Genomic DNA, 17,113 nt, shown 5'->3' on the forward strand with positions numbered 1-17,113 from the left:
GGCCGCCTTCTTCGGAGTGCCGGACAGGTATCCTGTTCCGGCTATGCGCCATACTTCGGCGCCGCCCACCTCAATTATGGATCCCTCTTGGGAGCGGGGGACGAGGCAGAAATATTTCCTCCACAAATCGAAATGGGCCTTGTAGCCTAGGAACAACGCGCAAAGAGCAACGAAGCCTGCAATGTGCAGGATGGAGCCCGGCGTGAGATTGTGCAGTTGGAGGCCATTATACTCCAGAAGACCTCTGAGGATAGGATGAATCAGAAATCCCACACCCCTCAGCAGGAAAGAAACAAAGCACACCCGTTCCCCTTTAGTAGGATTGGGGAAGTTCTCCGTTAGGGTTTCGCTGTTGATGGAAGTTAACCCCGCCCTAACGGGGACTAGATCCGCGGGTGGGAGATATCCCTGCGTCTGTAGCTTGGACAACTGGGCGTGGGATATTGAGAAGCTCTCCCAATTGCCTTTTTTAGGGCCGAGGGAGCGCGAGGAAGAACTAGGAGCGCCGGCCATGTTTGGATGGATTCCTATGGCAAGCTCTAAGGATTTTCGCTTGGTGAGGAATGGTATTTGAGATTCAATCTCTTTAAATAGATGCCTTCCCCATATCGACAAGGGGTTACTTGCAAAAATGCTTAGGCCCTTCGTATTCGTTCAACATGTGGAGGCCGAGGCAACGACGGCGTAGAAGCTGAAGGGTGTGGTATTTAATGTAAAAGCCAAGCTATACGAGATACATGGAGAACTCGCCTTGCAAAGCCGAAGACATGAAGCCGGATATAACATCATCATTGAAGGCAAGTTCGGGGGCTACTGAGGGAGTCCTATATTATGGGGTCCTCGGGGAGCCCGCCTATGAGATATGGGCCAGGCTGATAGGCCGTGAAGATACAAGACAAAAGACCTTCCCCCGTGTCCGGCCGAGACTCTCCTTTGCGTGGACGACAAGCTTGGCGTCCGGATGTGTAGTTTCCTTCACCTGTAAACCGACTTTGTACAACCCTAGATCCCTCCGGTGTCTATATAAACCACAGGGTTTAGTCCGTAGAGGCAATGACAATCATACAGGCTAGACATCTAGGGTTTAGCCATTACGATCTCGGTGTAGATCAACTCTTGTAACCCCTATACTAATCAAAGTCAATCAAGCAGGAAGTAGGGTATTACCTCCATTAAGAGGGCTCGAACCTGGGAAAACATCATGTCCCCTGCCTCCTGTTACCTTTGATCCTTAGACGCACAGTTCGGGACCCCCTACCCGAGATCTGCCGGTTTTAACACCGACACCTTCCTAAAGCCTCGTGGGATTTACCTCTTGGCCCAAATAAAGTGTTCTCGTACCCGAACATTTCACGAAACATCCGAAACCCCTTTCTGTGAATTCAAGAACCCTTCCAAAGACCAAAAACTATTATCCCATATATCAATCTTTACCTCCAGACTATTCTAAAGCTCCTCATCATGTCCGTGATCTCATCCGGGAATCCAAACAACATTCGATCACCAACATACACAACTCATATAATACTATATCGCCAAGGAACATTAAGCGTGCGGACCCTACAGGTTCGAGAATGATGTAGACATGACCGAGACGCTTCTCTGGCCAATAACCAATAGTGGGACCTGGATGCACATATTGGTTCCTACATATTCTACAAAGATCTTTATCGGTCGAATCTTTATGATAACATACGTAGTTCCCTTTGTCTGTCGGTATGTTACTTGCCCGAGATTTGGTCGTCTGTATCTCCATACCTAGTTCAATCTCGTTATCGACGAGTCTCTTTACTTGTTCCGTAATACATCATCTTGTAACTAACTCCTTAGTCACTTTGCTTGCAAGCTTCTTGTGATGCTGTATTACCGAGAGAGCCCAGAGATACCTCTTCGTCATACGGAGTGAGAAATCTCAATCTCGATTCACGCCAACTCAACAGACACCTTCAGAGATACCTATGGAGCACCTTCATGATCACCCAGATACGTTGTGACATTTGATGGCACACAAGGCATTCCTCCGGAGTCTGGGAGTTGCATGATCTCATGGTCGAAGGAACATGTATTTGACATTAAGAAAGCAGTAGCAATAAACTGAATGATCATATGCTATGTTAACGAATGGGTCTTGTCCATACATCATTCTCCTAATGATATAATCTTGTTATCAAATGATAACTCATGTCTATGGTCAGAAAATCTTAACCATCTTTTGATCAACAAGCTAGTCTAGTAGAGGCTTACTAGGGACTTGGTATTTGTTTATGTATCCACATATGTATTAAGTTTCCGGTCAATACAATTCTAGCATGAATAATAAACCTTTATCATGAACAAGAAAATATGATAATAGCCAATTTCTTATTGCCTCTAGGGCATATTTCCAACAGTCCTTAGTTGGGGAGCGTTTGGAACTCCTGGATGCACCTTGTGCGGAGATTGATGGATCTTCAACTCTTTGACCAGCCCGACTCTTTCTAGTGGAAGTTAGTTTAAGTGGGGTGTTTACAATCAAATATTTATACATGGATCTAATCAACTCTGTCCCAATCCCAAGATTGATTCATATTTGGAAGATCAAGGTTCCCTTGTGAAATAAATTTTTTATGTGGTTTGTCCACAAGCAAGTGATCCTTACCAAAGATAATTTGCTTAGGCAAAGATGGGTAGGAAGTGCACGTTGTTATTTTTGCGATCGAGATGAAATGATACAACACCTTTTCATTGAGTGCCCTCTCGCGAAGTTGCTTTGGCGCACCATTCATATAGCCTTCAATATTACTCCTCCATATAGCATTGAAATGTTATTTGGGACGTGGTTAACTGGAGTAGACTCAGCTATTGTGGCACAGATTCAGATATGAATATGTGTTTTATTGTGGGCTATATGGAATTGCAGGAATGATATGATCTTTAACAGACAAAATATTTTAAATTTCTTGCAGTTCATCTTCAGAGCCACAACAATGGATCCGCATGTGGTCATTACACACTCATGCGGACTCCAGGGAGCCTTTCATTACTGGGTGCAACCGTTGGGAGATGGTAGCGCGGGGTATCTTCAACCGGTTTGGATGTCGATCCATTAATGGGATAGCTATTTAGTCATCGTATCTTGTTTTTATGCCGGTTTTCGATTTAGATTTTAGACTTTTTGTTTTTTTTGCTCCGTTTGCGAGTTGAACTGTTTCCAGACTTTGTATTTCATTGGCACTTCTTAATAATATGGTCGTATGCATCTGTCGGATGCAGATGACGGGGGTGATCCTCCTTCTCAAAAAAGGTGCTCGCATCGACCCGCGAACCGACAATCGACCTTCCTCCTGACCACGACGGCATCTACCAGATGAGGAAGCTCTCAACCAGTTCATCCTGGCCACTTCCTCCTGGCCGCCATCCACTCTGTTGCCAGCAACGACGACATCCACCAAGCGACGGAGCTCCCGCGACGACGGCCTCCACCAGGCAACCATGATCCAGCATATCCTATCGACCATGAGCCAGTTTTTCAGTGTTAAATTTTGCTGAGGATGAAATAATTAATAATGCATACAGGATTGGAGTTTCTCTTGGGTCGAATAACCATGAGGTTGCTAGGTCTCTTAATGATTTGCTAGGTCTTGAGGTAGATTGAGCTATGGAAATCTTTTAAAATTAAACCAATGAAAGAGAGTGAGGTTAATGTCGATAAGTGTATTTTTTACGCTCATCACATTGTTGTTTAAATCGGTTTATCTTATAAAATCTAAGATTCCCCTCCGATATTGCCACTAATGACTAATGAATGTAAGATATTATGTAAATCCTCTCTTTATTTTGTTTCCACGAGAAAAAGGCCTTATATGAAAAAAATCAATAATTTACAAGGAAAGAAACAAAATGGATTAATGGCAGGCGCAACAATCAATACAAAGCAGAGGTATGCTCGTGCTAGGTGCCAACATGTCGTGACGTCCAACCCTACCACTTTCGTAAAAGGGTAGCACCAAAATCGCGAAAGAGCATCGCCTAGGGTTGGTATTCTCTCAGGTCCTATATGTCACTGATACAACCATACGTACACCGAACGTTTGTTTTATCTAGAAACGAGAAATAAAACTATATTGAGGGTATAAAAGGATAGGTTTAGTAGATACTAAAAGAGCTTATAAATAAAAGTTAGGTGATGTCTAAATAAAAATATAATATAATACAAGTAGCGAGTGTGGAATGGTGGTATGGTGTGCGGAATTGTCCCTAGGCTCCATTTCTCGTAGGCCCGCTTACCGTTCACATTTCCCTTCGATTTATTCACTTTAGATTACCAGCTCACATGGTAAACATTGAGTATATCATCCAATCTTTTGTGAAAAGTTTTTTTGATCATGGAAAATTGTGTAGAACATGATATTCAGTACAATATGCAATTAGTGTGTAGTATGTAGTGTGAGATTTATATTCGGTAATTTGCCATGGCCGTTTGTCCTCCTGCAAGTAGTCTGCAGTGCAATTTTTGTAAACTTGTCATGTGACCAGTACATACAAACTCTAGCTTTGCTATGAGTCATCAATAAAAAAAGAAGATTTTGCCATGAATCAAAAGTATATAATGTTGAGCACTGTTTTGCCATAGCAAAAAATATTTCATAGCTTTTGTCTTGTCACCACTACAACTTTTGCCATGCCATGTACATATTTTTTACCATAACAAATTTTGGTAATCTATTTGCCATGCCAAAAAGATTTTATAGCTCTTGCCATGCCTCTAATATAGCTTTTGCCATGTCTACAACTTTTTGCCATGCCCTGAACACACTATTTACCATACAAATTTGCTAAGCTATTTGCCATGGCAAAAAAATTAGCATTGTTTTTCCATTGCAAAAAATTTAGCACTGTTTTCTCCATGGCAAAAAAGATTTCATATCTTTTTCCCATGCCTCTAATATTGCTTTTGCCATGTCACCGCCACAACTTTGACCATGCCATACACATATTTGTTTACAATGGCAATTTTGCTAATCTATTTGCCATGCCAACAAAGATTTTATAGCTTTTGCCATGCCTCTAATATAGCTTTTGCCATGTCACCACTACAACTTGTTGCCATGCCAAAAAAAAGTTTTAGCCATGTAAGAACAAATCCCTCAAATTTGCCACCTTTTCATAATCTACCACGGCGAATGTACTCTATAGACCATGGCAAATTTAGTTCACACATCATGGGAAATTTAGATCACACACCATGGCAAATATAGTTTTTCAATGGATCTTGGAAAAAATCACATTTTCGGAACCATACATTTTGGGCATGGAAATTTTTGTTTGCTTCATAAGCAATTTCCTGTTTGTTTTGCCACGGGTATTTTGTGTGTGTTGAGTACAAAAATGCTATACCACATGGGATAGATTTTGCCATACTACATGGCAAAAAAATAAATTCCGGGCCACGGAATATTTATTTTTACGAACCATGGCAATTTTGGTTAAATGGAACATGGCAAATATGTTGCATTTTTACAATGGCATTTTTTTATTTCTGATCATGGCAAATTTTCTTGTTCTTTTTCATTACAAAAACCATGTGTTCCTTGCCATGGATATTCTTGTGATAAGTAAAAAAATGCCATAGCACCTGCATTAGATTTGCCATTGATATAAACTATGTATTTTTTTCTAGCTTTTTTGCAACACAAATTTAATTTTGCTATAAACTTTGAATAGCGTACTGCCATGTGCTAAAAAGTGGCTACTTTTGGGGGAAAATAAATTTCAAATATTAAATGCTAAAAATTTAGGGAAAAAATGTTGACAAAGTCATTTTGCATGTACCTATTGATATGATGGCAAAAAAGTATGCATCATTTAGTTTGCCACGGCAAAACACTTTCGAGAAAAATTCCATGGCAAACACTTTTACCTTACCATTTTGCCATGTCTTTTCTGTAATATGTCTTTTCTCTATTTTTTAGTAAAAAATATATGTTTTTTCTCTATCGCTGTGGTATGTTGGGCCAGTAGAAATAGATCGCGTGAAGAGATCATTCGGTATGGGAGAGCAATTAGTTAATGGGCGCTCCTTAGGGAGCCTCACGATCACTTGGGGGTGGGCGAGAGCGCATCATTTTGCGTGTTCTCAGCCGCCATCACGTGTTGCACTCTGGACGCTCCTTCGAATTTTCATTTTATTTTCCGCACGCGTTTTTGGCTTTTTAGATGATTTTTCCAGTTTTTTTGACTTTTCAGTTTTTCACGATCTTTCTTAGCTTTTTAACAATTTTTTTGAACAAAAAACTTTATTTTCTCCACGATCTTCCACAAGAGGAACAGTTTTACTTCAGTGAGAGGCACAACCGTTCCTCTCGGAAACAAAATACAAACGCGTTTTTTTCGTGAGACACCCGGTTTTGCTTTCGTGAGAGGCACGACCGTGCTTCTCGGAAACAAAAAAATACGTTTTTCTTTTTTCTTCTTCCATGAGAGGCACGGCCTTACCTCTTTGAAACAAAAAAAACGTCTTGTCTCTTTTATTTCTTTCGCGAGAGGTACGGATTTGCTTCCGCGAGTGGCACTCGGAAACAACTTTCGGAAAGGGGAAAAAAATGTGCCCCTGGTTCGTTTTTTCTTCTAACTTTTTTCGTGAAGAAAAGTTCATCAAAACTTTTCAAGATGGGATCTAGTTTTGAAAATATCAACGTGAGAAATTCAACGATGAAAACGGTTTAAGATTTAAACATGATTTAAGAGATAGGACGTTTTAAATGAATAGATATACGAAAAAGATAAATTCTCAAGTTGCGACAAACGATGCATATGCAACGGGTAACTTGTCGCAACTTAAAAATGTGGGAGTAATTTTGAAGGAGTAGTCATGATTCGATCGGTACGGACTCCTTCCTTAGCGAGAATTGGATTTGATCGATGTTTCCCGCAAACGTTTTCCTTCGATCTGGATATTTTGGTTGTTTTTCGCCCTATCCCTATGAGCACCTTCGAAAGACTGAGCCGGCATATCATTTTGAGATTTACGAAGTCACCGTAGGCGCTTCGTCGTCGACGGGAACATCTCCTCCCACTGAAAGCGCATCGCCGGAAATCCTGAAATAAATTCAGGAATAAATGCGAGCACCAGGATTTGAACCCTGATGGGCCGGAGATAACACAGTCCCTCTGACTGTCCAACCGCAGGTTGGTTCGCCGGAAGTTTGGGTGTTTATGTGTCCATTACTTTTGAAATATAATAAAGTCATCAGTTTTTATAAAAGAAAGAGGTAAATACACTAGAAGTCTTAGAACTTGCGCATAGCGGTCAGTTTGGTGCATAAACTTGTAAAATACATGCTTCTGGTCCGCTAATTTGCATGGACGTGCAAATACGGTCACATTTTACATACACAGACGTATCTATAAGCTGCATGGCACACCAGCATCGCTGGGGCCCATTGTCAGCCACGGTGATAGTTCTCATATGGTAGATTTGCAAAAAAAAATTGAATTGTTTTATTCACGTATTGGGCCCTGCAAATAAAGTAAAAAACCAAAGAGAAAAGATGATGGAACACATGACCTGCAGCTAATAAAATGGCGTGGAAAGCCACGAGACAGATAACATTTCATGTTCTACTAGCACCACTACAACTTATATTCTATCAACATGGACTGAAAAAATTAAAGAATTACAATTCGAACCTGTGACCTCGTGGAGTACTGGCCGCTATTCAAAAAAAGAATGTTCCAAAGAGCTAAACTTTTTATATCTTGTTCTCTCTTTCGTTCTATGTAAGAAATACAACTTATATATATTCACAAAAAAAACATATATTCTAGTGTTTGTGACCTCCCAAAAATGTTCATGCATTACAAATAAAGGTACATGGCATTTTAAATAATATTTAAACATTGTTTTGAGTTAGATAATATTCAAATATTGTAAATATATACAGGCTCGTACGTACTACTCCCTTTGTCCACGTCTTATAATATGGGACGGAGAGAGTACTATATAGCCATATATGCATAACTAGCTACATGCATGGTGCAAAAAACATGCATGGTACCATACTAAACATTACTCTTTATATATGTTAAGCATTTTTCAAATACATAATTAATATTTTTTTCAAATATATGTTTTGATATATACTTTTACACACATATTTTACATTTTTTGTATACAACATAAACATTTTTATACACTATCCAAATAGATTATTAACATTTTTAAAAAATATATGTTTTGATGTCGATATTTTTCATACACATTATCTGTTTCAGGTATACATCTAAAGACATTTATATACTTGTTTTCTAAACATATGATAATATTTATTCAAATACAAGATTTTGAACCTATTTCAAATATATGTTAAACATTTTTGGATGATACAAAATATTTTTAAACTATGTGAACAGTTTTTTACATTTTATTAACATTTTTAAATGTCATAAATATTTTTTGAAATGCATGAACATTTTTAAATGCAGCGTATGTTTTTTAGTTACACAAATATATATCTTACAATGTTTAAATATTATCTAAGATTTCTCTAACCTTTTTTTTGTAATGCATGGACATTTTTGGATGGTCACAACACGAGAATCTATGTTTTTTTGTATGTCTTACATTGAACAAAAGACATAAGAACATAAACAATGTTTATATATTTATAACATTATGTGCAATTGTAGCCTGATGGTTTGCTTAGTCATGGGCGACCACGATTTCACAGGTTCCAATTGTCGGGATCCTGTTTTTCGGGTTTGATTTCTTCTTTAATTTTTCAGTCCCTGTTGATAAAATGGTGGCTGTACACGGGATACTTTTTTTTGAGGGATAATACACGGGGTACTTTCAGCGGCTGGTATTGGGTTCGAAATCCAACTCTGCCAATGTTTTATTTATTTTATTTGAGCGGCCCAGTGTTGAACAAAAAGGTGTGTGCTTTTCTACAAAACTATCATGCAAGAACTATTACTGTGGCTGACAGCGGGCTTTTACCATGCTGGACTACCAAGTAGGCAGTAGATACGTCCGCGTACATAAAATGTGATCGTATTTGCACCTTCATGCAAGTTCGTGGACCAGCAACACGTATTTTACAAGTTTATGCATCAAAGTGACCGCCACACACAAGTTCTAGAACTCTTAGTGTATTTACCTCTAAAAAAACTATTTTCAGTGGGCCCGCTGTTCGATATTTTCGCTCTTTCAGTTTTTTTTTTCAGGCGGGCACTCTTGTGTGGTTGATCGGCGCTGTCGCCGCCGTCCACAAATGACACGGCACCGTTGCCGTGTGCCGTGACACGAGCCTTGCTTTCTTTGTCTGGCGGTGGCGGTCTCTCACCCCGTCTCTGGCATGGACGTCCTGGCACCGCTGTCCCGCGCGCATATCGGCTCACCGGCCGCGGCGGTCGCCTCTGCTCGCCCATACGTTCTCCATCGTTTCAACCGGCGGACCATCCGCCGCCGAGGCGCCGGCCTGCGCTGCCGCCGGCGCCTGCTCAGCGCGCGGGGAGAGCGCCCGGCTCCCGATGACGATGAGGACGACGAGGAGCTGGCTGGGTTCGACGCAGCGGTGGCGCTATTCAACGGCGGGGAGTACCACGCGTGCCACGACGTGGTAGAGGAACTCTGGTACAGCGCCGAGGACCCCGGTCGGACGCTCCTCCACGGCGTCCTCCAGTGCGCCGTAGGCTTCCACCACCTCTTCAATCAGAACCACCGCGGCGCCATGATGGAGCTTGGGGAAGGCCTCTGCAAGCTCCGCCGCCTGCGCCTCGAGGACGATGACGACCAAGGGCCCTTCTCTCGATTCCGGGATGAGGTCGCCGCCGTGCTCAGCTTCCTCTACCGCACCCAGAAGGAGCTCGCGGCATGTACGTCATCCTCATCCACCACGATCGAGTTTACTTAATTGATTTGAACCTACCAATTCTGACGAAGGTATGACGCATCGATCAGGTAACGACGAGCTGTGCTTGGCCATGGATGGCTCCGCGACCTCGTACCAGCTGCTCGGCGACTTCGCTGCCGGGCAGCGGCTGTACCGGCAGGGAGTCGACGCGGACGGCGTCCCGAGCATCCTCTTCTCCGGTCGCGCATCCGGCGACTACCTCGCTCCTCCATGCACGGTGAAACTTCCATCGCTACACGCCACGGAGCAGCACCTCGCGGCGCTCCAGCGCGCGCACGAGTACTCGTAGTTAGTCCCATTTCTGAGTATTTAACCAAAAACTACCACAATTCACGAAACCGTGATGAAAAACTACCACTTTTTTTCTAATCCGTGGCAAAAAACTACCAAGTCGTGAAATCGCTCGCTTGGCCCGCCCTAAGCACAAATCTGACCGCTTGGACCCACGAACCAGGTGCCACCCTGGCCATCCTTCGCGCCGGAGCCGCACCCGCACGCGCGCGCCCGCTCCCGCCTCGCCGTCGTCGCTCCCACCTCGCCATCGTCGTGCCCACCAAGCTCCTGGGGCCGGCCACTGCTGCGTGGCCGCCAGCGCCGTGCTGCTGCCCCCGCCGTGAGCGACGACGGCTGCCCCCGCCGCGCTGCTGCCCCCGCCGTCGTCGTGCCCACCAAGCTCCTGCCGTCGCTGTTGCCCCCGCCGCGACCGCGCGAGAGATTGTGTCGCCGTGAGGCAGAGCAGCGCGTCGCAGAGGAGGAGGTGGAGGGCGGGCGGCTCCAGCGGTGACCCGCAGCGGCTCTGGCGGTTGCAACAACGACCCGTGGCGACTCCAGCGCTGACCCGCGGCGAGCGGCTCCAGCGCTGACCCGTGGCGAGCGGCTCCAGCGCTGACCCGCGGCTGCCGCGGCGAGCGACTCCAGCGGTGAAGGGCGGCGGCGGCAGGTGCGAGGAGCCCGGGCGGCCGGAGGCGGGGGCGCGGCCGCGGGCGTAGCAGGTGTGTGCGGGCAGGTGTTGGCGAGCGAGCGTGGTACGGGGACAGCGACCACGGTGCGCATGGCGAGGGGCGGCCACGAGCGCTGCGGGCGCGCGCGTGCGGGTGCGGCTCGGAGCACGAGCTCCGGCGCGCGGCCAAGGAGTAGAGGGGAAGCAGCGGGCGCTGACAAATGGCGAGCGAGCGTGGTACGGGGACGACGACCGCGAGCTGCACAAGGTGGTCGTGGACGCGGCGAAGTGCGGGCGAGAGGGTCACCGGAGTGCACGCAAGGTGTTCGAGGAAATGCCAGAGAGAGGAGGAGGAGGAGGAGGAAGAAGATTGATGCTGACAGGTGGGCTCATCCTGTCAGAAATGCGTTTAGAAGAGGCGAAGCGAGCGATTTCGCGACTTGGTAGTTTTTTGCCACGGATTAGGAAAAAAATGGTAGTTTTTCGCACAGAATCGTAAAGCGGTAGTTTTTCGTCACGGTTCCGTGAATTGTGGTAGTTTTTGGTTAAATACTCCCCATTTTTATTGTATACTCGTAGTTAGGTAGCCAGCAAGATGCAACAAATTCGATGAAACTTTGTAAACAAATTCCAGGGCAATCTGATACTACTCGTTTATTTTCTGAATGGAGTAGATCAAGCCACGCAATGTTGACATGTTTGACTTTAAAAAACATGCACTACATTTTTGAATGACAAGAGTATTTTAAATATGATATGAAAAACTAGTGTCTCATCATTCGAGAAGGGCTCTTATTTTTGTCAGTGAGGAGCTGATTTTGTGGGCTGTTTCTTATAACTATCAAAAGGCCCGTGTATTGCAACTGATACAAAATTAATTTGCCACTCAAACAACATTTTGTAAGTAAAAATAATAGTGGCGGCTGGCCGAGCGGCACACATGAGGAATGAGGCAGGATTGGGGGAGGAAGATTCAAGGGATGAAAAAAACGGAAGAGGGGTCAAAGCGTTTTTTTCCTTTCTATTTAGCGTCGACATAGTAGGTAATTTTCTTTAACTATATAGGCAATTTCAAGCAATGAATAAGAAATGAAGAAGCACCCTTACTTTAAGAACATGAGAATATCAGTGGAAACAATTACGTGATATGTTCATGTGCATGGAGAACCGTCGTACCAAGTATTCGATTATGGGCCTGAAGATTGTTTGAATAGATCATTATGTAGCCACACACACAAAGCAGAGCAGCCACTGCTGCTAGGGCGAGATGCCCGCCTGATGTCTCTTGCGCGCGCTTCTGTTGAGCCTTCTCGTCGCTTGTTGAAGCACTACACTGGCACAAAGATTCGAACGGGATTTTCTTTTTCCGTTTTAAAATCTCACCCGATCTCTTCCCTTTTCCAAGATTCTTCTTCCTTTATCCAATCTCCTCCCATGATTTCACTATATAACTTGCCCTTGTAGCCTTGTTCCGTCCATTAACTTGCCCTTCGTAGCCCTCGTTTGATCCATTTTCTTTCAAGACGTGATCCCTGTTTGGGGGCGCATTTTTTGGTTCTTTCTCCGTTGTATTGACATAGATCTTTTTTTTCCTTAATTTCCTTCCTATCAATTTTAATTTTCGTGGTTGTTTATTGATTTTGGATTGCAGACCTATATAAATAGGTGGGACTAGTAAAGGTGCCCGTGCGTTGCAACGGGTATGTTCGAGTGATTCAACATCATGTTATGTAACATGTGGATATTCATGCATCCATATGGCTTTGTCGGCTTTCTTTTACCGTTATAGCATTAATTTTCTTGTCCTCCTCCTTTTCACTCGCAATCCCACCTTGAGTCCTCGACCTGTACTTCCAAACACGTGACCATTGCAATTTGGTTATATTTCACACCTCCCCCCTACCCCCTCCAGTAAACCTATCTTCTATTTGCACCATCGCTAGTCTTTGTTCTGCAATTAACATTGTAGAACAGAATACCAAACTAATTTAGGTGAACAAATGCAACACATTCACTATTATTCGAACGTGATGTGTTATTTGCTCATCCACTTCTATAGACTTCTTCCAGAATATATGTGCATTTTTTTCCAGTTAGGTTTGAAATGACGGCACTTCTATTCATGTATTATAACATGTACTCTTTATTCAGAAAATGTGCTATCTTAGTAGTTTGTACTACTTACATGTTACATCTAGTATGAGAGAGAGAGAGAGAGAGTGTGTATTGACACTTGGAACACCTCATCCCTTCCAAATAACAGCCGGGAAAATTAGTGTACCATAAATTAAGGGGTTTGTAGAATTCTTTTGTTAACAATCAGATTTCCTGTTTAAATAGAAAAGCAATTCTCAGGTAAAATTACAATCGTTCTACATATGTAGCATTCACCACTCTTTCTCTCCAGTAGTACCGCTGTGTATAGAAAATAGTATCGCCATATATAAAAAAGTATATAACATGTTCTATGATATTAAGATATACCATGAATAGATATATTCGCTCAAATCTCTACTATTAAAGTGGGGAATGGAATCCTTCATTTACAACACCCATTTCTTGTGAAAAAATAATCTCTAGTGAAAGTCAAGCAACAATCAATGAAGAATATATACCTAATTTAGGGTTTAATCTCCCAACTGAAAGAATTACCAGGACTACATTCAAATAGAAAAACTGTTAATGCAAGATAAATTTCAGCAATTAAATAAAGTTATGCACAAGTAACCAAATAGATAAATAACATCGTCCAACAAAAAACATAAAACGACCAGGTTGGCTTCTACCATATATAATTTCTCCCCACCCACTGCACAAAAACAAATTGGCGCCTACTATTTTCGGTCAACAACAATTAATTTGCTCTACCCAACTGTGTTTCGCTTGCAACAGCTACTAAATGTAGTTATACTGATCATAAACTTCGGAAACTTATATGGGATAAAGATGGCAATGTGAAGGCCAGAAATTCAGTATTGAATTAGATGAAACTTGCCACGCTCTCCAACATTTGTTAGCAGTATGCTTGAAATCCACGATCAGAATAGGAACGCAACACACCTGTTTACATGTTATTACTCTCTCTGTACATAAATATAAGTCGTTTTAGAGGCTTGTATGTTCAGTCTAAGACGTCATATATTTGTGTACAGAGGAAGTAGTTAGTAATAAGGTCGAGTGCTTCTTCCATGCATGACATAATACTGAGTTGTAAATAATGCTTCTTCTCAAGATGCAGTCTCATGATCTGCTTGATGTTTCCCAGGGATGACCAAATTGGTAGCGTGAGGATCCCAGTTACTCACAGAGGCGGGCAATGGCATGTACAGGGCTGAGCAGCACCGCTAGGCTCCAAGGGACTCATTCAACCAACATCTTCCTTCTGCACAACCACTGCAAGCGAAATATGAGCTCAAGTTGCTACCCAACTCATACAGATTTAAACCCAATTGATCAGTCAAAACGAAAAGTACAATCATCCGAGCATGAGGTATAGAGTAGAGCACCACGAAATCCTAGGTTACCTCTTCCAGCCGTCGTATACGAGCCCCTTTCCATCCTCCCGCGCACTCTTCTTCGACACCCCAAGGCCGCTGCCGCTTTGGTCACCTCCCTCACCTCTCTGGCTCCCCTTACAACCTAAGCGGACGACGATGAGGAAAGGAAATAGAAATCAAATCTATTCAACCTATTGTAAACTCACTATAAAAGTATAAAAGAACATATGCCTTGTCTGGAAATTGCAACTATAATTATTAAAATAAATTTTCACGTACATAAACTAATCAGACCATTAGGCAGTTCATTTTGAGTGAACAGAACACCCTCCTTAAGCGATTAACAGTTTCTCATGATATCTATGGTATAATAGAATAAACAAACCAAAGAAAAGCTATATATGATTACTAAAATTGTTGTTTGCTATCAAGAAAAGTGATGGTGTTGCATCAAGATGATCTAAATGTAAATCAAATGGAGCTGAATTCTGAACCTGCTTCTCGCGGCTAGCTCGTCTAACAGTGGAATATGAGTAGCACATTTGTATGCACAACCGTATTGCAGTAGCTAAAGGGGCTTGTCCCCCTCTCCCTCATGTCATTAGCTATCAATAATCATTACCTAGTTAGCCATTTGTAGAACAAGGTAAACACAGAGAAAACGAGATGGATTAATTCCTGATAGATGAGATGTATCCTCTTAGCATTACTCAAAAAAGGATACCTGATAGATGAGATGTATACTCTTAGAATTACTCGAAATCACCGAGTTCACTTTCACATACCTCAAGATCAGGTAGAACTTTATCTAATTATCGTCTACTCAAAAAGCATTTCAATTACTTGCAAAACCTGCCATCACCAAGACATCAACACTTGTAGCAATAGACATCATACATTACAATATATATCATCGGCTCATCTCATGTTGCCTAAATCTACATGGACCAATCAAATAATTGTAGCCATATGAAAGAAAAAACTGAAACAGTTCAAAGAAAGGCAAAGAATCTTCAGGCTCTGTAGCAACAGTGGGATTGCTCTTATTTTCGACAAACTCCTTTTGTGTAGAAGCAGTCAATCATGTCTAAAAAAATCTGGAAACAGCTAGCAGGCTAACAAATATGTCATTATTACTGCACATGACTGAATGCAAACTACAGTAAGGGGCATAACCTGTGAAGATGGCCATCCGTCCTTGTTGCTGCAATTGCATAACTCCAGATTTCATTTTTTTATGTCATTAAGCAACTCAACGAACATGTGAAAAGCACACCTGCAGTAGGAAGATTCAGCAGCCACATGCAGCAAGTCAGGAGTCGTGTATGAGTAAATCAGAGAAAGGAGAAAAGATGAAATCCAGAACATAAGCGGGAACAGAAATTAGATCCTTTTTACATCAAATCAAGGCTAAAAACGTGTTGAAACATACCGTTGGGTGTCTAAGGCTTTATGTTTTCCAGATCAAAGAAGAAAACGATCTAGTTTTAAAGAGGAGAGTGATTAACCTACCTCCAATCATCAGGGGCGTGCAGATCTGAGTAGGGGGTCGATCCGGAGGAACCAGCATCCACCAAGCCCCGCCGCCTCAACAGGAGCTCCTCTCCCTGCCCTCCGGCCGGTCACCGGAGCCGCCGCCGGTGGCGACCGCCTCCCTCACCTTGTGCCCCTTATCCTCATTTCTTCCTATCTCCCTCATGCCCTGGTCTCTTAGCATCAGCAGGACACCGTCGCCACCGGAGCAAGACGCCGCACCCGCTGCCAGATCCATCGACGCCGCGCCCGGATGGCCGGCGCGGCACCAGATCGAGCGCCTGGCGGTTGGGATCGGGAGGCGAGGGAGAGGAGAGCCCGTTCTCGTGTGTGTTTCTGGTGGTTTTTTTCACTTTAAAAAGGACCGTGTGATGAATACAATAAACTATAAGGATTTATTTGTAAAATGTTTGAACGAAACGTTTTCTCACTTAAGAAAGGACTGCGGGTTGAATACTACAAAACAGAGGGGCTTTTTTGCCAAAGCGTCGATGACGTACGACCAGAAGCAGTAATTGCTTTATTAGTAGGGAAAGATATGATGTAAGGGAGTGAGGTGCTACAATTTTATAGGAAAAGAAATCATATTTCTACACGTGAGCATGATGTGGTTGAGTTGGTTGTCGTGTTCGAAACTGGTTGGGAGATTGGGAGTTCCATCACTGGAACTCTTGTAGTTTTTCTTTTGAGGTGAAAAAATATCACCATGGCGTCGAGGCCCAATAGCGGCACTGTGGCCCATACACCTATAACAACAACGTGTAAGGCCCAAAAACTGCGCAGAAACGAATCATTACTTTTGGACGGAAGAAAACTTATAATATGGATGAACCAAGCAAAAAATCATAGAAAAATACCTTCTTTTATTATTAGGTATAGATATAGATTTGATTCTTTGTACAGTTTTTTCTTCAAAAAGAATTAGTCCCAGTTAGCTGAAGCCAAAAATTGAGGAAACATCGTCAGAATACAAAGTAACTCCCCTCCCCGAAAAACCACTAAATGAGACATGTACTGTAGAAAATGGAAATCACGAAACATTAAATATTTTTATAAAAAATATTGTAACCAAATTCCTGAGTAAAAGTCAAGAAGTAAAGCCAACCTTGTTCCATCACCCCTCTCACTTTATATGATAATATTGACCGAATGTTTCTATCTATAAAGTATTTGTTTCTTTGCATTTGTACTCAATTAGTAAGTGGCGTGTGTCAATTACGAGCAGATAAATAAAAATACTATAGTGTAGT

General features: G+C 42.7%; 1 protein-coding gene and 1 long non-coding RNA gene across 3 annotated transcripts; one reads left to right on the forward strand and one right to left on the reverse strand.

Moving 5' to 3' along the window:
- The first annotated feature begins 9,244 nt into the window (after nt 1-9,244).
- On the forward strand, nt 9,245-10,244 carry LOC123091626 (uncharacterized). Its single transcript, XM_044513191.1, has 2 exons — nt 9,245-9,855; nt 9,941-10,244. The coding sequence occupies exons 1-2, from the start codon at nt 9,336-9,338 to the stop codon at nt 10,180-10,182; spliced, it is 762 nt and encodes a 253-aa protein (XP_044369126.1). The 5' UTR covers nt 9,245-9,335; the 3' UTR covers nt 10,183-10,244.
- A 3,544-nt stretch (nt 10,245-13,788) lies between these two features.
- LOC123091627 (uncharacterized) lies at nt 13,789-16,238 on the reverse strand. 2 transcript variants are annotated; one of them, XR_006443377.1, is made up of 5 exons: nt 15,843-16,238; nt 15,507-15,606; nt 14,825-15,182; nt 14,358-14,472; nt 13,789-14,226 (listed from the first exon to the last, which is right to left on the reverse strand). It is a non-coding gene; the product is annotated as an uncharacterized lncRNA (long non-coding RNA). The 2 variants fall into 2 exon arrangements; XR_006443376.1 differs by having other exon boundaries at nt 14,825-15,606; nt 15,843-16,237.
- Between the last annotated feature and the right edge of the window lie 875 nt (nt 16,239-17,113).

This window comes from Triticum aestivum, chromosome 4B (assembly GCF_018294505.1).
Source record: "Triticum aestivum cultivar Chinese Spring chromosome 4B, IWGSC CS RefSeq v2.1, whole genome shotgun sequence".
Classification (NCBI taxonomy): Eukaryota; Viridiplantae; Streptophyta; class Magnoliopsida; order Poales; family Poaceae; genus Triticum; species Triticum aestivum.